Below are 26,470 nucleotides of genomic sequence, written 5' to 3'. Positions count from 1 at the left end.
ATGTCGTGCTTATGGCTTCTCCACAAAACCCAAAGCAAACAGAGGATTGGGTAAGAGGAGATTGTCATGGTGCTGCAGTTCTAACAACATTCACACCATGTATTAAGCAATAGAGGATCCTGCCAGAAAGAGGATCTGACATGGACAACACACGAAGCAGCGCCTCTACCACCTGAGACAGTTAAGGAAGTTCAGAGTATCGGGGAAGATACTCCAGTCCTTCTACTCCGGAGCTGTAGAGAGCATCTTGACTGGAAACATCACTGCCTGGTATGGCAACAGCACGGCACAGGACAAGAAGGCCCTACAGAGAGTGGTGCGCTCAGCCGAGCGTACCACGGGTATTGCACTACCTCCCCTGCAGGTTCTATACAACAAGAGGTGCAAATCCAGAGCCTGCAGAATAATGAAAGACCCCCACCACCCCAACAACAGCCTGTTCCAGCTGCTGAGGTCAGGCAGACGCCTGCGAACCCCAGCTACTAGGACAGAGAGGCTTAGGCTCAGCTTCTTCCCCCAGGCCATCAGAGCCTTGAACAATGAACACTGAGTGCCACAGAACACTGATCTATCCACACACAAGCACACATGAGCACACACACGACACGCACGCTGTGCACGCTCACACACCAGCAGCCACTTTAACACTATAACATGAGCAGACACACACTCATGCCGCACACGCCCACACTTATGGCCAAAAAGGAAAGGTCACTTTAATATTAATATAACAACAGTAACAGTGTATTTCACTACCTAAGCTACCTAGCATGTCCTATATGCTCTGTAAATAACTATGTACAGATACCGAGATGTCCCACCATGTTACCTGTTACCTGTTACTTGCACAATGTTTTTTTTTTATTGGATTCTATTACATGTTGTACCACTGTATTGCACATCGTTGCGGGCAAGACCACCCGCATTTCATTGTATACTTGTATGCCGTGACAAATAAAACTCTTGACTTGACTTGATAACCTAGGGGTGAGCACTTTAATGTATATCAATATTTGAATATTCTATAAAAAAAGAATGAAATAAATACAATATATGTGCTACAAGAAAACCCATGAGTTCTTAAACTGAACATGGCACACATGTATTTATTGCTCGAGCCGCTAACTACTGTGACTTGTTAAACAAGCAACTCCAAGTGCGTTTCCTCAAAACGAAAGGAAACACATGACCTTGGTTTAACATTATGTATTGAACCAAGCCACACATGTCCCCAAACTATAAGTTAACAAATAATCATAATTGTTTCCCATTTATTAGTAAAAAATAAATAAGGAAACCAAATCCAATTGAACAAAAAAAGAAAACTAGAAATCGGTGGGCTGAATCCGTGCAGTTGACACAAACAAAACCATTAGTTATAGTTGAATATCTACAGTACTTCCTTTTGAATAGTCTCCCTCATCACCTGAGCGTACATAACCTCCTCCTTTCCTTTGGGACCCTGATGCCCCACTGCCACCTCAGAGTATGTGACATCATCAGGATGCGTGGTGTCCAGCTGTTTGTCATTAGTTGATGGAGCATTGTCTCTTTGCCTCGTTGACTTAAACTGGATGGCCGAGTAGACCAGGTCCGGTTGTGACTGTGTGTGTGAGAGAGAGAGAGAATGTCATCTGTTAATTACAGCTCAATGTAAGACAACGTATTGCTATTTTTTCATAATTTCTACATAATTTCATGGAGCTGCAATTAACAAGCAATTCATTCACAAGGATTCAATGTCCCTGATGACATCACTGGTGGCCATATTAAAATGAAAGGTTATTCTATAACCCTAGTTATATGAATACTGACTGAGCGTAATGAGATATCGTCTCCATGCACCTATTGTGCACGTGAAAAAGTTGACACATGCACGTCACTTGCACGTGACCACGCCTACTCCTGTGTGTTCCTTCAAAACACAGGAAGTGGTCATGCTCTTCCAAGTCTGAATTCCATGCATGAAAAACATCCAAGGGTCCTCAGGGCGCTGAAGAGCGAGACGCTCAGTCAGTATTCATATAACTAGGGTTATAGAATAACCTTCGTTATATTTCATACACTGACATTGTGTCTCACTCTGCCATAATTAGATCAAAGGGGCAGAGCGGACGCGTGGCCATGTCAAATGCACCCCCTGAGGGCCCATAAGCCAGGGAGGAGGGGAGTCCCGTCCACGCGCCCGTCCTAACGATGTGCGAAAAAGGGACCAGTCACCCTAGAATGCACAGTGCAAGCGGGACCACGTGTGACAGAGCACTCCGTGGTCCACACACACCTGCTAGCCCACCTAATGGCGGGGAGCAGGAGAGGTCCCAGCCCTCAGGACTGCCTGGGAGACAGAGCCCCCAGTCATGTCCATGAGGTCAAACCTAACAAAAGGACCCGGGGAGGACCAGGAAGCCGCAGTGCAGATGTCCTCCACCGAGGCCTCCCCAAACAGGGCAGCGGAGGCCGCCACTCCCTGTGTGTGCCCTGACGCCTGCGGGGGGAAGCTTTCCGGCCAAAGTGTAGCAGAGGGCAATGCCCTCGCATAACCAATGTGACAGGTGTTGCTTGGACAGCGCCTTACCCGCGTGAGAGCCACCGCAACAGTTGATCGTAGCCCTGAGATCCTGCGTGCGACTAAGGTAAACCATCAGTGCACGGACAGGACGCAACAGTTGAAGGCTCGCCTCCAACTCACTAGCGTGAGGAGGAGGGTGAAACGCCTGGAGCACAATATCCCTGGAGCAATAACAGCTCCGGATATTCTTTGGCACAAAGGCCGGATTAGGCCTCAGAGTCGCACTGCTATCAGCCTGAATAGACAGGCACTCTGACCGCACAGAGAGAGCACACAGCTCACCCACGCGTTTAGCAGAGGTGATGGCCAGAAGGAACGCGGTCTTGAAAGACAGTCAATCCAATGGTGCCTGCTCAAGAGGCTCAAACGGGGCCCCCAACAGCCTTTCCAGGACCAGTTGGAGGTCCCAGCTCGGAGACAGAGCACGTTCCACAGGTTTGAGACGCCGTGCGCCAAGCAGGAAACGTCTCACGAGAGGGTGGCTGAACAGCGTTCTGCCCTCAAAGCCCACATGACAAGAAGATATAGCTGCGGCGTATACCTTCACTGTCGAGGCCGACAGCCTATCTAGGATAGACTGGAGAAAGGACAGAACCGAGTCCAGGGGGCATGATACCGAGTCCAGGCCCCCAACCTCACACCAGTCTTGAAAGATACGCTATTTCCCTGCGTAAACCGCGGTAGTGGACGGAGCGCGCGCGTTCTGGATGGTGTTAACCACAGTAGAGTTAAGACGAATCCCCTCCAGATTCACCCTTTCAGCAGCCAAACCATTAGAGGCTGCCCCAGAACAGGAGGCAGAAACAGTGTTCCGCGTGCCTGAGAGAGGGCCTGCGGTGACCACGGAACAGGCCACGGCGGGGCCACTAAGAGCTGAATCAGGGCCGGGAACCACACAGCTGTGCACCGGTCCGGCGCGGCCAGGATCAAAGTCCTGCGCTCCTGACGTACCCGCTCCAACAGCTGAGCTATCAGGTGTATGGGGGGGAACGCGCACAGAATCCCGGGCGGCCACGGATACATCGAGAAGGCATCCACACCCAGAGAGGGGTTGTCCTTCCGACTGACCGAGAACCACAGAGGGCACTGGTAGGACTGACTGCTTGCAAACAGGTCCACCGCGGCCTCCCCGAATCGGTCCCAGACCTGTCTGACTATGTCTGGACGTAGTCCCCACTCGTCTGGGGGGAGCGCCCCGCGACATCACGTCTGCACCCACATTCTCCCTGCCGGGGATGTGGAGAGCCCTTAGGCTGGGCAGATTGAGAGACGCCCATAGCCAGAGTTCGACCGCCGCCCGGTGGAGACGGGGGGGCGTGTACTCCTCCCTGTCTGTTGATATACGACGCCGACGTCGTGCTGTCCGTCCTGATCAGAACATGCTCGCCCACCACACGATGGCCGAGCTGTTTGAGGACTAGAAGCACTGCCTTCAATTCCAACACATTGATATGTATTGCAGACCGGGCAGCATGGTCTTGCCAGCTGCCCCCTACTGCGTCGGTCAGACACATCCCCCCCATCCCGTGAGGGAGGCATCGGTGAAGACCGTGACGTGTGATAGCCTGCTGCCCATGGGGACCCCGCTGGTGAGGGCCCCAGGCCCCCCCCAGTGGGCGAGGTCCCCCAGTACTGACATGGGAACCTTCAGCTGCTTCCACTTGCCTCTCACAGGGTCTATTTTCATTCTGAAAAACCTACCTCTGTATCCTCCTCATGAAGAGGAGGCCAAGAGGGACCACAGACTACAGTTTGAGCACATGCCATCATACCGAGCAGGCGCATCACGGACAGCGCCGTAACCATCCTGCCAGGACGGAACCTCCTGAGCGTGCCGAGAATATCCTCTCGCCGCCACTCTGAGAGGGTTGCCCTCATAGACCTTGAGCTTAGAATTAAGCCCAATTACTCCACCTGTTGACTGGGAAGAGGAGTACTCTTCTTCCAGTTCACAGCAAAACCCAGGCTGGTGAGGAATTCCACCACCTGCTTGGTATGAGACCTGGCGATCTCCTCTGACCGGCTGAGGACCAGAAGGTCGTCTAGGTAGAATAAAATTCAAATCCCCTGATGACGCAGAGGCCCCAGCGTGGTCTCCACGCACTTGGTGAATGTGCGAGGAGCCAGAGAGTAGCCGAACGGCAGCCTCTGGTACTCGTACGCTATGCCCTGAAACAGGAAGCGTAGGTATTTCCTGTGAGGAGGGAAGATCGGGATGTGAAAATATGCATCCTTCAGGTCTATGGAGGTGAACCAGTCTCCCACTCTGACAGTGCTTAACAGGTGTTTGACGGTCAACATTCTGAACCTTCTCACCACAATCAACCGATTGAACGCAGACAGGTCCAGTATGGGTCTGACACCTCCCGATTTCTTGGGCACCAGAAAATATCGGGAGTAAACGCCACTCATCGCGTCCTCCCATGGGACCATGGCGATGGCCTGCTTCGCCACCAGAGAACGAATCTCTTCGGCCAGAGCTGTCACTGCCATGGACTCTGACAATAGAGTCCTTACCAAACCCAAAAACGGAGGGTGGGGGTGTGCAAACTGTAACACAAGGCCCGCCCTCAGCATTCTCTCCATCCACGCAGACATATGGCACTTCTGTAGCCATACGTGGTAAAAATCCCAAAGCGCCCCCGCCACCAACTGGTGCTGGTCCGCTAGGAATCGTAGATAGGTGGCCGGGTCCCTCCCGCTGTGCATTGCAAACCCTGGTCTCGCCAACCGCGCAAGCAAGGTGTCTCGCGGAGTTGGGATATCGCACCCTGACTCTACCAATGAGGCAATCGCACCCAAGGAGGGACCCTGACAGAAAGGGGCGGTCTGATACGGGGGGAGCGATCCTCACCCCCGGTGAATGAGGCTCCCCCGCTGAGCATCTTCCTGAAGCTTGCTGGGGACAGCCTGCTCTGCGGCTGGACATGCATGGTGTGTGGTCCCCACGCTGCCCGATAGGGTGAGTCCCTACACACCGTAGCCCTGTAGTGACATTACTACCACCCAAATTACATGTGCCTGACTCACTACCGCTGCTAGGATTGGAAGTCTGGACGGGGGAGGCACTAACGTAATACCCGGCCTGGCGAGGGCGGGGCTGGGGGAACCCGCGTTGCGACCTCCTGGGCCTAGGGTTCCCCCTCTGACAAATTTTTTTTGATACAGGGAACCCTGCTCCGTCGTCAGATACAACACCAGGCTCACCGAACGCACACGCAGGACGTGTGATGCGGGAGCCTCCTGACAGTACAGCATCCTCATAGACAGACCCAGGCCTAGCTAGCAGCTGGGTGTCAGCCCCTGTCTTCATGAGAAGTGATATGTGGGGCCGCTTGCGCTTCACTGGAAGAACGCAGCCAGCAGCCAGAGGGGACACAACAGAGCCCTGAATCCCGTAGTGTAGCAGAGGGAGTGAACGGAGAGTGTGCTAGACACAGCTAGATGGCAACGGTTTTTTAGGGCGTGCCCATCTAATCCAGCCGATCCCTCGGCCGCCGAGGCTGTCGGCACCGTGAAAACCTGTTCTCTTTGTTTCCAGGGCGTGAGCGTGACCACTTCCTGTGTTTTGAAGGAACACACAGGTGTAGGCGTGGTCACGTGCAAGTGACGTGCATGTGTCAACTTTTTCACGTGCACAATAGGTGCATGGAGACGATATCTCATTATGGCAGAGCGAGACGCGATGTCAGTATACGAAATATAATGCATTTACTCTCAATAACTGTCAAACTAAATGAATGTGTGCAAAACTGATTATGTATGCAAAACTGCTGAGTGTGTGAGATTACGTGCTAAATAAATCTGCAACTGTTTTTTTTTGTTAGTTAGTTTAGCTTACTTAGTTATTTTTTGTAACTACATGATCAACCATTGTCCTTAAAACCCATTCAAATATGTATCTCCAAACTCAGAATGAAGAGATCATCAAATCATTATCTGTGCACCACGTCATGTACAGACCAGCTCACCTCTTCTCTCACAGGCGTCTCACCCACGTCTGCCACCAGAGCGCTCGCACCTGAAAAACAACACACCTTGAGGAAGAGGAAGTGCGATGACATTTGCAGGTTATAAAAAAAGGAAGGTGCGGTTTACTGCGGTATGGGGCGTGAAGGAGAGAGAGACGTTTCTGCTCACCGATGCTGACGCTGTGACAGAACAACGCGGTGTGCCTGAACAGGGGAAACCAACAGCATTATAATTAGTTTCACTGCACCTGTTGTGAGACCATGAATATATATAAGATATTTATATATATGACACCAGTGTTTCCCACACAGACTTTACTTGGGGCGGCCCACAGATGAATTCCCACCCACACTGGGTTCAGACTGGTCTGATGCCAGCTCTTGGTCATCTCACCCGCTTGCCTCCCACCTCTCATCATTCCCACAAAGACGGCGGCAGCAGCGGGCACACTTCACCCTCTGAAGCTTTACGGACAATTGGAGCACATGCAGTGCCACGCCCCAGCCCCTCAACACAATCCCCACCCACCAGAGAGCCCCACACACACACCTCTTCTTGACGATGGTGAGGTAAGCCGTGGCTACAATGATGACAAATAGCAGGATGACAGCAATCACTATCCCAGCAACCATGCCTGCTGATAAGGGCTGCATGGCCGGGGGAGGCGAGTCTTGGGAGAAGAAATATGACATATGATGTTAATATGATGTGTTAATATGACTCTGTTAATATGACTGTTTATTCATGATGATTATCTCCATTTTATGATTTATTATCTCCATTTTAAAATGGGTTTTTAGAGATACAAACGATGCCTTGCTCACCGGTTACAGTGAGGTTGGTGGTTCCCGTATTTGTACCAGCAGGATAGGTTATTATACTACAAGTGTAGATCCCTCTATCCTCCATCTTCACATCTCTTATGATCAAGGAGAAATCATCGCTGGACTTGTTAGCAAACGCCACCCGCTTCTTCAGAGCGCTGTCCGGGATACTTACTCCAAACATTGGGTTGAAAACAATAAGTGTTACCGCTTCCTCCGGTTCTGATGGCGTCCGTTCCCATTGTACCTGAATTACACTCCGTACCACAGAGATGTCGCTGCATGGCAGTATGACATTCTGGTCCAGGTATCCAGTCACCTCAGGGTCAACTCTCACCTCCTGGGCTTTCATACCTGCAAGAATACGAGCATGAAGTTGTGAGAAGAAGCACGGTGATGGAAAATAAATAATAATCAACATGAGGCTGAGACTATTTTTATTGAAAACCTTTATTTATCCCAGAGGGGAGATTCAGAAGTCCATCACAGCATAACAGCAATTTAAAAACAGTTAATAGAAACAGTTAATACATAACATACACTTATTTAGTACGTGTTAAAAACAAAGATGGACAAATACATAGGGCTAAAAAGAAGAGATAAAATGGGGCTAAACTAGAGCTAAAAGTGGTGAATGGAAAGAAGAAAAAGAAACAAGTCCAATCATGATGTTAATTAATTAATTAGTTACAGCCCACAACCCAGCTCCTCCAGTCCACGGCAGTAAACTTTCAAACAAGGAAAACCATGCCGCAAAATGAGCTCCTTCATCTGTCTAGAGAGGCCGTTAGTAGAGAAAGAATACTGCTTTGGACTAAAATAAATGTTATTGTAGTACTAGATCTGAATGTTGACACGCTTTGGAAAGAGAAACGTATTCATGTTCACAAATTTCAAAATAATTATATAAAAAATATATTTAAAAATAATCATTGTATATGTATAAAATACAAAGTTTTAATGGATTTTATAGACTTAAGTTTGATCATGTAGTAAGTTATACGGACACTTGTAAAAAAGAAAAAACATGCTGATTTATTTTGCACATACACACATCCACAAACTCATATCAGTTTTTTGCACACATTCATTTAGTTTGAATGTCTCAGGTGACATCACTGGTTGACAGAATTTGGCTATAGGGCGACAATAATGTGGTCAAGAGGCATGGTTTCTATCTTGAGCCTTAACTGGCGTGGTTTATTTATTCACATGGCATGAGCAGCAGTTCTACAGGTCTCCTCTCACTGAGAGGCTGGGGGGAAGAGAAAGAATGGGAGGAGACATCTCTATTTATACTCGCCACCTGGTGGTGTTCCTGAGTGGCTCTGCCTAGAGCGCCCTCTGGTGGAAACAGTTATATATGCAGTTAGACAGTTACTAGTGGAAACAGTTATATATGCAGTTAGACAGTTACTAGTGGAAACAGTTATATATGCAGTTAGACAGTTACTAGTGGAAACAAAGGGTTATGTATATAACCCAGTTCTGTGAGTTATGGTGCGCTCAGCACCTGTCTGCATATATCTCGCTTCAGCGTATATACACTGAATAAAAAATTCCACCATGTACCTTTACATGCCAGCATTCATCTGGCCACACCCCCATCCGCTTACCTACATAAGCAGGGGTGGGGCCACACACTCATCTCCTTCCCAACAAATTTCACCACAATGAAAAATCAAGGGCCGCAGCGGTGTCCAGGTGCTGAGCGCACCATAACTCACAGAACTGGGTTATATACATAACCCTTCGTTCTGTAGCGTTCTGGCTTCGCTCAGCACCTGTCTGCATAACAGGGGATGAGCGGGAGCCATAGCCTGACAAATGTACCCCGCTGAGGCCCCCCACAACCATCAGACCGGGGAGGACCGAGCCCCCCCGACCCTCCCTAATGGAGGATACCCCCCCTATTGGAGGTTCACGGGAGGGCGACGGATCCGACCGTGCGAAGAGGCACTCAAGCAACTCAACGCACAGGGTGAGCAGACCGTGGCTTGACCCCACGACTACACACACGCACAACCCGCATGCCACCCGGGAACGAACGGAAGGAACAACCTCGTTACTGCCCCCAGAAATCACGGGGTCAAGAGCAAACCCAACCCCGTGGCAAGGCCGTAGCAGTGGAGCGCGAAGGAAGACCCAGACCCACTGAAGGGACTGGATCCCCTGGAAAACGGGGGCCCGGAGAGGTCAATGACGCCAGGCATCAAGACCCCACCAGGTGGTCACTTAGTGACACCGCCCCCCACATCGCCAGCGTATTCGGATAAGGCCCCTCCAAGAGCGGGCCCTTTCCCCCCAATAGCACACCGCCTGGCACACTGACCCTGCAGAACAGGCAGTCAGCATGGCCGTAAGCACTCAAAAAGTTCAACCAACGGAAGCAGGCAGCGCACCGGGGAAACCAGGCAGCAGGCTGTAGACCTGAGCCTGGAGCACTGCGGACGAGACAGGCGCCAAAGGAGTCAACTGAAAACAGCCCCCCCGGCGGAAGGGGCGTATGCTGGCGTTGTTGCATGACAAAGCCTCCATTAAAAAAAAACCACCCAGAGGGGTCGAGGCAGAGAAGGCTGACATGATTGGCAGACGTCATGAACGTGCAGGGGCACACTCAACCGGGTAACTCGGGAGTTGACTCTGCTCCAACACACCAGGGAATCAACCACCCTCTCTGTACAGACGGTGGTTGTTCCTATAACCCCTCAAGAAAAAACTCCAAAACACACCTGCGGGTATACACCGGCTATACCGCAGTACAAGTGTTTCAGTTTTCAAAAAAGGGTTATCCCAGGCCTACGGTATCAACAAAACTTTACTTCGGACCGGGCCCGGCGGCACGGGAAGCACAGGGTTACCAGAGGAGGTCCAAGACCACCCCAACAGCCCCCTCTTCGCGTGAGAGAGGAGCGAAAAGAATGGAGAACCAGCCCTAAGCACACCGCACTTGGTATTCCCAGGCGGTCTCCCAACCAAGTACTAACCAGGACCGAACCTGCGTAGCGTCCGAGATCGGACGAGATCGGGCGTGTACAGGTTGGTATGGCCGTAAGCCATTACGATAGTGCAGAGTACAACATGTACCCAACAAAGGGTCGCCATAGCGCCTAACCCTGTGACCCCCGGACCGACCCGGCATTTTTCACCCCGAAAAAAGCACAAGTCCCTCAGGGTACCAGAACAGCAGATCTGCAGGTTTTAACCCCTGCCCATCAAAAAGGGGAGGAAAGGATTACCAGTGCACCCCTTTACGACCCCACACCCATGATACGATGTAATGACAAAAAAGAGCATGACACAGTCACAGTCAGCTACATGAAGTGTCTAACAGCTTCACACAGCTCATGTGCTAACCTGCTATCTGATTTTTACTAAGGAAAAAACACAGAATAGAGAGGGCCCCTTTAAGAGCCCCGGTACCAGATTTACACATGTGCTTCTGTGGCCAACCTAACCCAGTTGTAGATCACAAGCACACAACCCTTCATCACAACAAAAAATGCCAAGTACACTCTTGCTACAGAGGAACGCCGTTTTTCATAACGAGAGAATACAGAATCCTCGATTAGTATCGGCCACAGGACTTGCTAAGCACACACGAAAAGCGACCAAACAATCTTTTCTTTAGGAAAATATAGTTTCTCAAGCGGTTAGCACAACCCCAGCAACATCGCAGCGACAACCAGAACCTGCAGATTCCTCCTGAGCAACGTCAGAAGGATACGCCCCTTCCTGACAAAAGAAGCCACCCAACTCCTCGTCCAATCAACAGTCATCTCCCGCCTCGACTACTGCAACGCACTGCTAGCTGGCCTCCCGGCCACTGCCACCAAGCCTCTTCAACTCATTCAAAACGCAGCGGCCCGCCTGATATCAAACCTACCGAAGTCGGCCCATGTCACCCCACTTCTTAGGGACCTGCACTGGCTCCCCATTGCTGCACGTATCCGCTTCAAGGCCCTCGACCTAGCATACCGTGCAGCAAAGGGAACCGCTCCCGCCTACCTCCGGTCAATGGTCTCTAACTACACACCCTCAAGACCCCTACGCTCTGCATCTTCTGGCCGCCTCAGACCTACTCCTATCCAAGCTCCCGGAGGGTCATCAAAGAGAAGCCGCCTATTCTCAGTCCTTGCCCCACAATGGTGGAATGAACTACCCATCCCAGTTAGGACAGCCGAATCCCGTCCAATCTTTCGCCGTCGACTAAAGACTCACTTCTTCAACCACTATCTGAAATGATTAAAAAAAAATTATAATAATAATCTAACCCTGACTAACCTTACTGTCATGCACTTGTCCTAATAAACTAACATACACTGTCACACGCAACACTTGATGAACATTGTTACTCAGCTGATAGAGTTGTACCCTTCTTGCTGTCTTGTCGTACAGAACTTGTAAGTCGCTTTGGATAAAAGCGTCAGCTAAATGACTAAATGTAAATGTAAATGTAAACTAAGCTAAGGGTTACATCGTATCCCCACAAACACAGTGACACAATATATTGTAAACAACATGTCTGAGAGGAGGGTGGGGAAGCCCCAGGGAAACCGGGGGGAATCACCCCTCCTACCTTACCCTTGATATGGCCCAGTTGAACAGGTAACCCTGTTAATATGTGAACACACTGTTCATTGTCATTACAGGATGAGAAAAAAATTCATTCTTCACTCATATGTCACTAAGCATAGCTTTATAGGTTAATTAACCCCCTTAGTTGTGAGTTCACGGTACCTGAACACACATGATGTTCTCAACACAACTAACCAGATCATTTTTACACATGTAAAACAACAACCCGATTTGTATGGAGAGAGAAGCTATACCAGTGACAAGACAATTCACACACAACACGCGTCGTATCCTAAATGTATTGCAGCAACACCCGTTTTGGAAAACATCGTTATTACAAAACATTTAGAAGGGAAGGAAGAAGAGGGCGGTTAGGTGGCCGAGCGGAGATTGCGTTCGTCACCAGCCCCGGAGCTGTGAGCTGGATTCGCCTGTTCGAATCCAGCTCACAGCTCCAAGGTTGTCACCAGCTTGGCTGGCCGTCTGCACTAATACAATTGGCTGTATTAGAGGGTGGGAGAAGCTGGCGGGGTGGGTCCGGGTCGTTGTAAACAGCGACTCCTACAGTTCGGTCGGGGCGCCTGCTAAGCGCGGATAGGACTCGAGGGGGATAGTGTGGTCCTCCCACACGCTACGCCCTCTCGATGAGAATCCGTGCTGCCAGGTGAAAAGAAGCGGTGATTGGCTGGACGTGTGTCGGAGGAAGCACGTGGTAGCCTCCACTCTCCCAGATGATCTGACTGTGGGGGGTAAGTGCGCAGCGACCAGGAAGGGACTGGGAATTGGCATACGACTAACATTGGGATGGGAGAAAATCGGAGGAAAATGGAGGGGGAAAAAGACCAATAAAAAAAAAAAAAGAAGGGAAGGAAGAAGAAGTGTTTAAGGTCCGGTCGGGACCTACCTACCGTGAGCGCAGGCCAAGCGAACTGCAATCCGACTAACGGGGCACCGACGTTAAACACAGCATTCCTGTGTTGACGACGAGGGCAGCGTCGCTGCGCCACCCAGCCGCTACGGTTCTCCATGTTGACGCAGTCCTCACCGGCCGGGCTCCCGGTAGGTTCGACTAACATCCTCTGTCAAAGATGACGTCGTAGTCAGAGTGTTGTAAGGCATGTTATAGTCATAGCAATGTTCAACAGTGTAGCATCAAGCTAACAGCCGCTCTCAACTGAAAGCAACAAGCTAACGTTTCCTAGCCTAGTGACACAACGGGCTAGCGACGCAGCTAACAGCTGACTGGCTAACAGGTAGGCCACAACTAGCACGCAAGCTAAGCAGCTATCACCTGAACTGTATACAACGACATAACAAGCCACACTTCAGACAGGCCGCCGTCTGAAACCCTCCTCATCCTTTAAGAGAGAAGAGAAAAAGAGATGTCAACACAGTTTACAACGGTGATTTTACCAGACATCCGGCGGAGCCAGCACAAGTCCTATCTGGGCTGCAGCCGACTTGAACATGGATCTTCCGATAACGAACATCCATGCCCACATTTCCTCGTTAGGGTATACTTCCATTTGTATATGAAAGATGGGGCCTGCACGGGACAGAGAAGCATCCGCTCGTCCAGAGAATCCTGGGATCACCAGGTCCTGGTCGCGGCCCACTAGTTGACTATAATGGGCTTCAGACCAAGATCCTCCGCCGTCGCCTAAGAGGCTGAACAGAGGACCCTAATCTGGGGCCGGCTTTCGTAAAAATTGTCAGCTAGCCCCCATAGCACTAACAGACAAGTGGTGCTCGCAAGCAAACATTACTCACCCAGGCTTGAAAACCAACCAGTCCCTCACAACAGACTTCCACAGTCCAGCTGCATAGCAGGAGGGTCAAACCCATCCAGCCGCAGCAAAGGAGGACTGCAGTTTGGGGAGTATAGTGACGCAAGCCCCTAATACGAAAAACCGGTGGAGGTTTAGAATGATCATCATCTTCCAGACACTCCAGTGACGAAGACAATATCGCCGTATTTTCTCGAAAATAGTGAGAGAGAAAATAAAGATATGATGTCAACGTATCTCCTTGTTCTTCCTTTCCTCAGACTAAATATTTTTCTCCACGTCAAGTGGGCATGTGAGCAGCACGAATCTTGTGGATGAAATTTGAGAAGGAGATGAGTGTGTGGCCCCACCCCTGCTTATGTAGGTAAGCGGATGGGGGTGTGGCCAGATGAATGCTGGCATGTAAAGGTACATGGTGGAATTTTTTATTCAGTGTATATACGCTGAAGCGAGATATATGCAGACAGGTGCTGAGCGAAGCCATATAGCTTAGCAAAAAAATTTGGACGCGCCGGACAAAAGCACCAAATTTTTTCCACGTGTTCCCCATCACCATAGCTTTCATTTTGGGGTAGGGGCCACATCATCATGATGGATTTCAAGATGGCTGCCATGTAAAATCAAGGTTCTGCCCATTAATAAATATCTTGGTCCATAGCGCGCTCAATATTTGAGCGAACACAAAGGTATTGGTATCCCTGTAAACTAGAGAAGCTAAGCTTTCCATTGGTACCATTTTCATTAAGCCCAACTGTTGGGAAGGGGGTTTTAATAGGCAATGATTCAAAATGATGTAAAATTTGCGCCTAGAAAAAACTGCCATGCTCATCTTCCAAAAGGTCCCTTGGCTGTTCACATGAATATATCAGAGTGAACATTGGTTTTATAGGTACCCACAAGCCTCTTCTTTCCAGACATACCCACTTTTTTGTGCATGTGGTACAAATGTGTCGAACATTGGGTTAGGGTTTGTTGTTAGAATGTTGAACATAGAAGATCAATTTGTGTCAAACTAGGGCTGGACGGTATGGTCTAAAATTTATATCACGGTATAATTTGAAGCATAGACGGTAACGGTATATAATCACGGTATATTAACTTATCTTAAAATGTCTATATAAATGCTTCTGAAGGGGTAAAACACTTATTCTGTTACAGCTGCTGAGCTCTATACTATAGCTAATGTCCATCAATATCTTCCTTTTTAATTAAATAGGTTCAAGAATCGAATCAGGATTGTTAGCAGAGAGAGAGCGAGGGAGGGAGGAGGCTGCTAGAGTGGAGCTAACATTAGCTTGCTGAGGCTAGTACATCGACAGGCTGCTAGTGGAGCCAGCTAACGTTAGCTTGCTGAGGCTAGTACATCGACAGGCTGCTAGTGGAGCCAGCTAACGTTAGCTTGCTGAGGCTAGTACAGTACATCGACAGGCTGCTAGTGGAGCCAGCTAACGTTAGCTTGCTGAGGCTAGTACATCGACAGGCTGCTATAGTGGAGCCAGCTAACGTTAGCTTGCTGAGGCTAGTACATCGACAGGCTGCTAGTGGAGCCAGCTAACGTTAGCTTGCTGAGGCTAGTACATCGACAGGCTGCTATAGTGGAGCCAGCTAACGTTAGCTTGCTGAGGCTAGTACATCGACAGTTAACATTACATAAGGTTTTAGCGCGACGTGGGCATTCCAGAATGGCGAGGATGCAAAGCATGTTAGACCATTGGACTCGTCGCAGAGTTTACATTACACATAGAAATTGCGCGACTTGCGAGAGAAGTTGTCACATAGCCTTCAAACGCAGGGTGGAAGAGCTAGTTTGCGTCTGTGTATTATGAAATGACAATTGCGCGTTGACACGCCCACTGCGTGAAGCCTCTGTGCTCCTAAATAACTTTTTCCAGTTCGCACATCTATTATGACTAATTCTATCTATTTTTAGGGGCAAATACGAGTGAAATAGTCACGCCCTGGCTGTGGTTACATGACATAATTGCTATTTTAGAGCTGCTCTACCGGTTACAAGGTATAGTCAAAATCCATACCATAGCGCAAATTCATACCGTTCATACCGTATACCGTTTATACCGTCCACCCCTATGTCAAACTACACAGCTATCACCCCCTTACATCCCCCCTCCCTCTGTTCCCCTACTCTCGCTACCTTACTTATACCCACCCCACCAATGCTCCTCATCTTCCTAGCCCTCTCCACCTGCTCCTCACTACCACACCCTACGGCCAGATTACCATCCCACAAAACTCTTGCGTACTTTACCTCACCTAATTGCTCGACAATGAGTTTGGGCAACTCGAGCCTACCTACTTTCCTCACTCACCTCTCCCCCTCAAGCCTAACCACTATATGAATCACTTCTGCAACATAATTTCCTCCACCCTCGCCTTCTGACCCACTTGAGCTATCGTCCCTCACTTTCTTCCTCTTGCTCTCCTTCCCCTCACTTACCTCCCTCTTCTTCTCCTCCTTCTCCATATCGTCACCACCCGACCCCTTACCCTTGCCCTGGCTATTCTCGCCCCCATCGCTGTCGTTCCTCCCCTTTCCCTCACTTACCCTCCTCTTCTTCCCCACCCTTTCCCACCCTTCTTTCTCACTCTCCTCCCCACTATACTCCATTCTGTCACAACCCGACTCCTTCCCTTTGCCCTGAGACTTGTTGAATATATATAGATACACAAATGTTCTAGAATGTTTGATTATGACAGCATACTGTGACATCACGAATGCTCTAGAATGTTCCATTATGACAGAATACTGTGACATCACAAATGTTCTAGAATGGTTGACTATGACATCATACTGTGACATCACGAATGTTCTAGAAGGTTCTATTATGACAAATAATACGGTTCAATGACTTTAACTAAATCCAATAAATATTCCTAATGCCGTTTCAATGTAAGGTTATAAAAATAAACATAAACATTCATATAATACAATAACCTAAATATATAGCTTTGGCTCCTCTACAATACACTTACCTAGGATTTGACTTGATTCAACAACAAAGCAGTCGGGGCAATGGCAAGCCGAAAACGGTCGAAAGTGTAGTTATTTGAAGTTTGGATATTTTTTTTTCGACTGAGGTAGGTAGATTACATTTTTAGAGACTAAGGCCCCGTCCACACGAACGCTGGTTTTAATATAACCATGATTGTATGTGCGCAGTTGCACTGTTCGGCCACACACAACCGGGGATTTGCTACACTGCAACCGCGGTCTTTGAAACCGGTGGCCAGGGTGAAGTTGTGCGGTTTTGCAGTTGCGTGTGGGCATAGCAACCGAGGTTATTCCCAGTGTTTACAGCAGAGCTGTCGCAATTATTTCCCATGTTCACGGCAGACCGCGGGGTAGAGAGATTATAGCAGAGCCAACTACACCAGTGTTTACAGCAGTCCCAAGTAGCGTTATATGAAAATGATTGTAACAAACTTTTGTTCGAAACGTATCGTCTGTGTTGAAGAGTGTTGTGATCGACTGATGTCTTGTCGCATTCCTGACCTGACGCTGAGAGTAAACATGTAGCTGCAGCTAAACTAAACTCATGTGTTGTCAAGTTATTGTTATAAGGAACCCAGTCCAGACTGCATCCCCTTAACAATTGTTTGTATTGAGCCATATTGTATTGTACCCATTCTGCAATGTGTTAAATAACGTTTACATCCATTTCATATCGGTAACGTTACCACATTACGTTAGCATTTAAGCTATATACTATACATGGATATAGCCATTCACATTAGCATGTAGCTAACAACACCGGCGGTCTTTTGTGAGACTAAACTATCCGTAAATTGTGTTGCTGATGGTTTTGTTTCATCAACAAAATGAGAGGCAGAACACAGTGAATGTATCCGTTTGTTTATTGCAGTTTCTTTCTTTGCTGAAAATAATATGTTCCGTTGGCAAAATGATCCAGTCCAGCTGTGCTTCTAAACAGGAAGTTTACTTCTTCTTCTTCAGTGAATTACTGGCAGATCGCGACCCAACAGGAAGTTTAGTGAGCGTACAGCCTTTTCTGATTGGTTGAAATGGCCTTCATGTCTGAACAACATCGCTGCCTACTGTTTTGGCATTGTACTAAATGTATCGGTTACTGGGTTCCCAGCTCTGCCGTGAGTACGCAGTTATACACGGTTGTTCACATGTGTTCACCGTGTGGACGGAGTTTTATTTTTTCAAACTTCGGTCATATTAAATCCAAACCCTCGTGTGGACAGGGCCTAAAACTAAAGTACCGAAAAAGGGTACCGTTGGGTACCGGTATCGATTCACAGGTACCGGTACCGTATCGGTTCAAATGTGAACGATGAATAAAGATCAAATCAAATCTAACTGAAGAAGTTATCCCTCTTCTAACAAGAGAGAAACATGTATAGTTTAGCTTTAAACTATAACGTCATTGCTTATTAGGGATGGGTACCGAATTCGGTACTTTTAAAAGGTACTTACCGAAACACATCGGTACTACCGAGTATCGATTCACGTGATACCGTAAAAGAAAGATTTTTTTTTTTTTTGCACTTTATATTTTTTTTTACCTTTTTTCTTTTCATGTCAACGTTCACACGCACAATATACGTATCAGGGCCGACGTTCCACTCTATTGGTTAAAGTTGCTTACTCATGAGTAGTACGTTCGTTGATAAAGAAAAATAAGGTCCACAGCCGCTCTGGTGTAAAACAAAGCTATCCAAATGGTTTATTTCTCTTCCACAGCGAAGTCTTTCTTTACAGAAGTGATCCTAAAGCTATTTTCCTAAATATTCATGTCACTACTACAAGGTAAGAAAACTATTTTCCCAGTCTCCAAAATCACCGCCGACTCGACACATGAAAATTCCTCCTCACCTGAAAGCCGTAAATCAACTTGCCGGCTCTTTCCACAGCAAAACGGACGGCAAGGCACCTTGGTTGAGAGATGCAGGCTTCAATCTATGTTGTTTAGTCTATCTGTTCAGTACTGCTCAGCACTGTTTCAAGATGCACAATGAGCTCTTCTTCTTCTTCTTCTTCTTATTTGAATTTCCGGCAGAGTAGACGCATCGTGGCGTATTACTGCCCTCCGCAATTCTTTTTATGGGCTCTTCTTCTTCTCCTTCTTCTCCTTCTTCACCTTCTTTTTCTTCTTCTACTGGACCCCGTCATCAACTACATTGTCCATTGGAGTGCAGCTACTGCTGCTACTTCCTGTCTGAGCCCCCCTCCGCGGGACCCACCTTGCCCCCTGCTATCTTATCCTGGGCTGCTTTGTCCCTCGCAGCCTTGTCCCTCGCAGCCCCCTCAGCCAATTCCCTAACCACCTGCTCCCAGTTCAGACCTTCCAATCCCAGATGTTGAACCGCTATCCTAACAATCATCTTCACCATCTCTGTTTTACCCTTAGCCTCTGCCATACCAGTAACTACCCCTGCCACGAAGGCCACAATACCTAATTTCTCCTCCCTTCCCCTCTCTCTTTCCACCTGCTCTACCCTCACTGCCAAATGCCCTCCTTCAACCCCCTGCACCCTTTCTTGGCTACCCTGTCCTGCCCTGCTAACCGCCCCAGCATACGTCAACTTACCCTCCCTTCTCTCTCTCCGATCCGCGACCTCCTTCATCATCACCTCGCACCCCCTAAACGCTACACTATGCTCCCCACCACAACTATCATCCTAGCCACCTCCACCTGCCCCTCACTACCACACCCTACGGCCAGATTCCCATCCCACAAAACTTTCACGTACTTTACCTCTCCTAGTCGCGCGGCAATGAGTTTGGGCCACTCGAGCCTACCTACCTTCCCCTCACCCCTCTCCCCCTCAAGCCTGACCACTATATGGATCACTTCCTCTTTTGCCACATCTTTTCCAGCACCCTCGTCTCCCGGCCCACTTGAGCTATCGTCCCCCACTTTCTTCCTCTTCCCCCCTTCTCCCCCCCTCTCCTCCCCCCTACTCTCACCCTTGCCCTGGCTATCCCCATCGCTGTCGTTCCTCTCCGTCCGCTTCTTCCTCTTCTTCCCCACCGTTTCCCACCCCTCCTCCTCCCTCTCTTCTTTCTCACTCTCCTCCCCACTGTACTCCGACCCCTCGCCCTTCCACTGATCGCGAATATCGGTCGTTCTGGAAATTCGTAGCTCCATTTGCCGTTCTTCCTCTTCCTTCTTCTTCTTCTTTACAGCTTGTTCTTCTCTCCTCTCATCCCCTTTGACACAGCAAGACGGTGGGCAAGGCTTGGCCACCGTTCCACAGCAAACGTACTCTCCCAGGGGAGACCTCGTCCTCTCCCTAGGCCTATACTCTCCCTCCATCGTTGAATATAAAAGAGAGAATTGTTGAATATATATAGATACACAAATGTTCTAGAATGTTTGATTATGACAGCATACTGTGACATCACGAATACTCTAGAATGTTCCATTATGACAGCATACTGTGACATCACAAATGTTCTAGAATGGTTGACTATGACATCATACTGTGACATCACGAATGTTCTAGAAGGTTCTATTATGACAAATAATACGGTTCAATGACTTTATCTAAATCCAATCAATATTCCTAATGCCGTTTCAATGTAAGGTTATAAAAATAAACATAAACATTCATATAATACAATAACCTAAATATATAGCTTTGGCTCCTCTACAATACACTTACCTAGGATTTGACTTGATTCAACAACAAAGCAGTCGGGGCAATGGCAAGCCGAAAACGGTCGAAAGTGTAGTTATTTGAAGTTTGGATATTTTTTTTTCGACTGAGGTAGGTAGATTACATTTTTAGAGACTAAAGTACCGAAAAAGGGTACCGGTATCGATTCACAGGTACCGGTACCGTGTCGGTTCAAATGTGAACGGTACCCATCCCTATTGCTTATGTCCAGAGATTCCAGCTTTGATAACTAAAGTAATGACACTTGACTTACCTGTTATATTGTTTTGCCTTTTTAAACATGTCCCTTATCACGCTGTCCACGACAGCTGTCACGAGACGCGCACTGAGAGCTGGCCAGTATACCGCGGGACCTTTTATGAAACATTCTGATATTTTCACGGGCACGAGACTACTGGACAAGACCCGCGAAAATATCTCCATAAAATGTCTATTCGATTCATGCATGTCTGACTGTTAAACAAGTAAAAAAATTATGTAAATATGTTGTTTGAATGGTACAAATATTCATCTGGTGACATTCTTCATAGCATTAACACATTTATTGACCCAGAAAATTTATAGTTTGACACCAAAATGTATCTTCTATGTTCAACATTCTAACAACAAACCCTAACCCAACATTCACATTTTTGGCAGTTGTTAGAATGTTCGACACATTTGTACCACATGCACAAACCTGCTTGATTATTGCCCCAAATAGCATGCAAGTTGGACAAAGTGGGTATGTCTGGAAAGAAGAGGCTTGTGGGTACCTATAAAACCAATGTGCACTCTGATATATTCATGTGAATATCCAAGGGACCTTTTGGAAGATGAGCATGGCAGTTTTTTCTAGGCGAAAATCTTACATAATTTTGAATCATTGCCTATTAAAACCCCCTTCCCAACAGTTGGGCTTAATGAAAAAGCTTAGCTTCTCTAGTTTACAGGGATACCAATACCTTTGTGTTCGCTCAAATATTGAGCCCGCTATGGACCAAGATATTTATTAATGGGCAGAACCTTGATTTTACATGGCGGCCATCTTGAAATCCATCATGATGACGTGGCCCCTACCCCAAAATGAAAGCTATGATAATGAGGAACACGTGGGGAAAATTTGGTGCTTTTGTCCGGCGTGTCCACATCCTTCTCAAATCTGGTGCTAAGCCACCGCACTAATAATAACGCTACAGAACAGTTATATATCCAGTTAGACAGTTACTAACAATCCTACACAGAACCTCTGATTTCAACACCATATTAAAACTAATTTACTCTCAATAGCTGTCAGACTAAATGAACGTGTACAAAACTGATTCGAGTTTTTAGATGTGTGTGAGATCATGTGCAAAATAGATCAGCATTCTTTTTGGGTGAAGTACCCCTTTAAGTACTGTACACTGAATTGAACGGGATGTAATTGTATTTGCTATCTAATGTAATGTGTATTCTATAGCAGTCTAATGTGTCCTAATAAGTGTTCCTAATGATAAACGTGTATTTTTCGTTTGTCTTACCTTTGGATAAATTGATGCAAACCAAGATAAACAGCGTGGACAGTCGGCTGCAAGTCCCCATTGCGCACAGCTTCTTAATAAAGTTCAGTATTAAATAAGCAGCCTATTATACCGAGGTATAACAATAACTTATTAGATAAACTAAGAGCGACTAATTCAAATAGTGAATGTGGCTTCCAGTAGCCTAAAGGCTCTTTGGGTTGCAGGAAAGTGAATACTGTAGGAGAAGGAAACGACATTTCGCCGTTCCTCATTATTTGAGTGTGTGGCTTCGCTCACTAATCCATTCACAGACCTACAGTGGCTCTCCTCAGAACCAGTATAACACTGACCTCGTGTGGTAGAAGATAGTATTATTTTGAGTGACCTCAACTCGCGCAATCGATGATCACAAACAAACTCCATAAAATAGAAACAAATACTAGACTAAAATAATTAAAACTTTTCTCAGCTAAAGGGTGACTATAGACTAATGCACATAATGTATTAAGAAACTAGTGGTCATTCAGTTTAGTGAGCCAAAACAACAACAACATAATAGAAATAGAAATAGAAATGGAAATGGAAATACTTTAATCATCCAGAGGGAAATTTGACACTACAAATAGCTTGTTGTTGTTGTTATTATTATTATTATTATTATTATTATTATTATTATTATTATTATTATTATTATTATTATTATTATTATTATTATTATTATTATTATTATTATTATTATTATTATTATTATTATTATTATTATTATTATTATTATTATTATTATAGTAGTAGTCGACTAATCTGTCGATTATTTTTTCGATTAGTCGACTAATCTAACGATTATTTTTGTCACACCCTCCATCTCTGCTTCCTGTGGGCGTGGCTCCTTCTCCGGGCTCCAGTTTGACCTCACATGCTCAAGTCTGCACACCTGTGAGTGTCACCCTGTTGTCCAGTCCCTCTGCCTTAACAGTTAACTTAACTTAACATGATCCCATAGCAAATTAAAATAATTACTCATGAAACATTTGAATTTGGATCTTAAGCAACTTGCTTAAATCAAAATGTATTTGAATAACATAAATACAATACAACAATCAATCATAACCAAATAAATAAGTGTTTATATGTAAACAAAGAAAAAAAATATGTAGCAGCATCTGCCCCCAGCACCGCGGCTGATGGGGCTGTAACTTGGTCCAGGGGGGTGACGTGGAACAGCTGTAGGGGGAGAGGAGAGGAGGATGAGTCAGATCAGACAGACTTCTAGGTCTTTTGTTTGCTGTGTGTGAGAGGAGTGTGTGTGTATGTGTGAAACTTTATTTTAGATGGTGTACTGCATAATGCCATTTGTTAAACCATGGGAAAGCTACACTGTAAACCCGCATGTTCAAAATAATCAATTAGTTTGAGTAGGGTATACTCAATATTCTATGAAAGTTCTACTAACTTGAATGTCTTGAGTTCGTGTGACGTGTTCTTATGTTTTGAGTAAATAAAACTCATAGTTTTTGATTGACTTGGAATTATTCACTTATTAAGTAAGTATAATGTAAAAGCATAACTTAAGTACAACTTAAGATAATTAAGTAGATACAGACTGTAAACCGCATTATGTTTTGAGTAAATAAAACTCATAGTTTTTGATTGACTTGGAACTATTCACTTATTAAGTAAGTATAATGTAAAAGCATAACTTAAGTACAACTTAAGATAATTAAGTAGATACAGACTGTAAACCGCATTATGTTTTGAGTAAATAAAACTCATCGTTTTTGATTGACTTGGAACTATTCACTTATTAAGTAAGTATAATGTAAAAGCATAACTTAAGTACAACTTAAGATAATTAAGTAGATACAGACTGAAAACAGCATTATGTTTTGAGTAAATAAAACTCATCGTTTTTGATTGACTTGGAATTATTCACTTATTAAGTAAGTATAATGTAAAAGCATAACTTAAGTACAACTTAAGATAATTAAGTAGATACAGACTGTAAACTGCATTATGTTTTGAGTAAATAAAACTCATAGTTTTTGATTGACTTGGAATTATTCACTTATTAAGTAAGTATAATGTAAAAGCATAACTTAAGTACAACTTAAGATAATTAAGTAGATACAGACTGTAAACCGCATTATGTTTTGAGTAAATAAAACTCATAGTTTTTGATTGACTTGGAACTATTCACTTATTAAGTAAGTATAATGTAAAAGCATAAATTAAGTACAACTTAAGATAATTAAGTAGATACAGACTGTAAACCGCATTATGTTTTGAGTAAATAAAACTCATCGTTTTTGATTGACTTGGAACTATTCACTTATTAAGTAAGTATAATGTAAAAGCATAACTTAAGTACAACTTTATTAACAGATTGCAGAATGGGTATAGAGGTGTGATAGGTGTGATATGTGTGAGAGGTGTGATAGGTGTGATAGGTGGGATTGGTGTGAGAGGTGTGAGAGGTGTGATAGGTGTGATAGGTGTGATAGGTGTGAGAGGTGTGAGAGGTGTGATAGGTGGGATCGGTGTGAGAGGTGTGAGAGGTGTGATAGGTGTGAGAGGTGTGATAGGTGTGAGAGGTGTGATAGGTGTGATAGGTGTGAGAGGTGTGAAAGGTGTGATAGGTGTGATAGGTGTGATAGGTGTGATAGGTGTGAGAGGTGTGATAGGTGTGAGAGGTGTGATAGGTGTGAGAGGTGTGATAGGTGTGAGAGGTGTGAGAGGTGTGATAGGTGTGAGAGGTGTGATAGGTGTGAGAGGTGTGATAGGTGTGAGAGGTGTGATAGGTGTGAGAGGTGTGAGAGGTGTGATAGGTGTGATAGGTGTGAGAGGTGTGAAAGGTGTGAGAGGTGTGAGAGGTGTGAGAGGTGTGAGAGGTGTGATAGGTGTGATAGGTGTGAGAGGTGTGAGAGGTGTGAGAGGTGTGAGAGGTGTGAGAGGTGTGAGAGGTGTGATAGGTGTGAGAGGTGTGATAGGTGTGAGAGGTGTGATAGGTGTGATAGGTGTGAGAGGTGTGATATGTGTGATAGGTGGGATCGGTGTGAGAGGTGTGAGAGGTGTGATAGGTGTGAGAGGTGTGAGAGGTGTGATAGGTGTGAGAGGTGTATTAGGTGTGAGAGGTGTGATAGGTGTGAGAGGTGTGATAGGTGTGAGAGGTGTGATAGGTGTGATAGGTGTGAGAGGTGTGAAAGGTGTGAGAGGTGTGAGAGGTGTGATAGGTGTGAGAGGTGTGAGCGGTGTGATAGGTGTGATAGGTGTGAGAGGTGTGAGAGGTGTGATAGGTGTGAGAGGTGTGAGAGGTGTGATAGGTGTGAGAGGTGTGAAAGGTGTGAGAGGTGTGAGAGGTGTGATAGGTGTGAGAGGTGTGATAGGTGTGAGAGGTGTGAGAGGTGTGAGAGGTGTGATAGGTGTGAGAGGTGTGATAGGTGTGATAGGTGTGAGAGGTGTGAGAGGTGTGATAGGTGTGAGAGGTGTGATAGGTGTGAGAGGTGTGATAGGTGTGAGAGGTGTGATATGTGTGATAGGTGGGATCGGTGTGAGAGGTGTGATAGGTGTGAGAGGTGTGAGAGGTGTGATAGGTGTGATAGGTGTGATAGGTGTGATAGGTGTGAGAGGTGTAATAGGTGTGATAGGTGTGAGAGGTGTGAAAGGTGTGAGAGGTGTGAGAGGTGTGATAGGTGTGAGAGGTGTGAGAGGTGTGATAGGTGTGATAGGTGTGAGAGGTGTGAGAGGTGTGATAGGTGTGAGAGGTGTGAGAGGTGTGATAGGTGTGAGAGGTGTGATAGGTGTGAGAGGTGTGAGAGGTGTGATAGGTGTGATAGGTGTGAGAGGTGTGATAGGTGTGAGAGGTGTGATAGGTGTGAGAGGTGTGAAAGGTGTGAGAGGTGTGAGAGGTGTGATAGGTGTGAGAGGTGTGAGAGGTGTGATAGGTGTGAGAGGTGTGATAGGTGTGAGAGGTGTGATAGGTGTGAGAGGTGTGATATGTGTGATAGGTGGGATCGGTGTGAGAGGTGTGATAGGTGTGAGAGGTGTGAGAGGTGTGATAGGTGTGAGAGGTGTGAGAGGTGTGATAGGTGTGATAGGTGTGAGAGGTGTGAAAGGTGTGAGAGGTGTGAGAGGTGTGATAGGTGTGAGAGGTGTGAGAGGTGTGATAGGTGTGATAGGTGTGAGAGGTGTGAGAGGTGTGATAGGTGTGAGAGGTGTGAGAGGTGTGATAGGTGTGAGGGGTGTGATAGGTGTGAGAGGTGTGAGAGGTGTGATAGGTGTGATAGGTGTTAGAGGTGTGATAGGTGTGAGAGGTGTGATAGGTGTGAGAGGTGTGAAAGGTGTGAGAGGTGTGAGAGGTGTGATAGGTGTGAGGGGTGTGATAGGTGTGAGAGGTGTGAGAGGTGTGAGAGGTGTGATAGGTGTGAGAGGTGTGATAGGTGTGATAGGTGTGAGAGGTGTGAGAGGTGTGATAGGTGTGAGAGGTGTGATAGGTGTGAGAGGTGTGATAGGTGGGATCGGTGTGAGAGGTGTGAGAGGTGTGATAGGTGTGAGAGGTGTGAGAGGTGTGATAGGTGTGAGAGGTGTGAAAGG

General features: G+C 46.6%; 1 protein-coding gene across 1 annotated transcript; it reads right to left on the bottom strand.

Annotated features, from left to right (window-relative positions):
• Window positions 1–899: 899 nt before the first annotated feature.
• LOC311246806 (nectin-3-like protein) lies at window positions 900–22,079 on the bottom strand. Its single transcript, XM_084337058.1, has 6 exons — window positions 21,902–22,079; window positions 7,366–7,719; window positions 7,091–7,211; window positions 6,710–6,744; window positions 6,541–6,590; window positions 900–1,603 (listed from the first exon to the last, which is right to left on the bottom strand). Exons 1-6 carry the CDS (start codon window positions 21,960–21,962, stop codon window positions 1,391–1,393), a joined length of 834 nt encoding a protein of 277 aa, XP_084193184.1. The 5' UTR covers window positions 21,963–22,079; the 3' UTR covers window positions 900–1,390.
• Window positions 22,080–26,470: the final 4,391 nt, after the last annotated feature.

Source organism: Notolepis coatsorum (genome assembly GCF_963971535.1).
Source record: "Notolepis coatsorum genome assembly, chromosome: 19".
Classification (NCBI taxonomy): Eukaryota; Metazoa; Chordata; class Actinopteri; order Aulopiformes; family Paralepididae; genus Notolepis; species Notolepis coatsorum.
This window is presented reverse-complemented; position numbering and strand designations above follow the sequence as displayed.

Bases quoted from the DNA above. Each gene is read 5' to 3' on its own strand.
- LOC311246806 (XM_084337058.1), bottom strand. From the start codon at position 21,962: ATGGGGACTTGCAGCCGACTGTCCACGCTGTTTATCTTGGTTTGCATC. The intron at 7,720-21,901 runs GTAAGACAAACG...GTATTCTTGCAG, and splicing joins TTGCATCAATTTATCCAAAG to GTATGAAAGCCCAGGAGGTG. The intron at 6,745-7,090 runs GTGTGTGTGTGG...TCCCCTGTTCAG, and splicing joins CTCACCATCGTCAAGAAGAG to GCACACCGCGTTGTTCTGTC.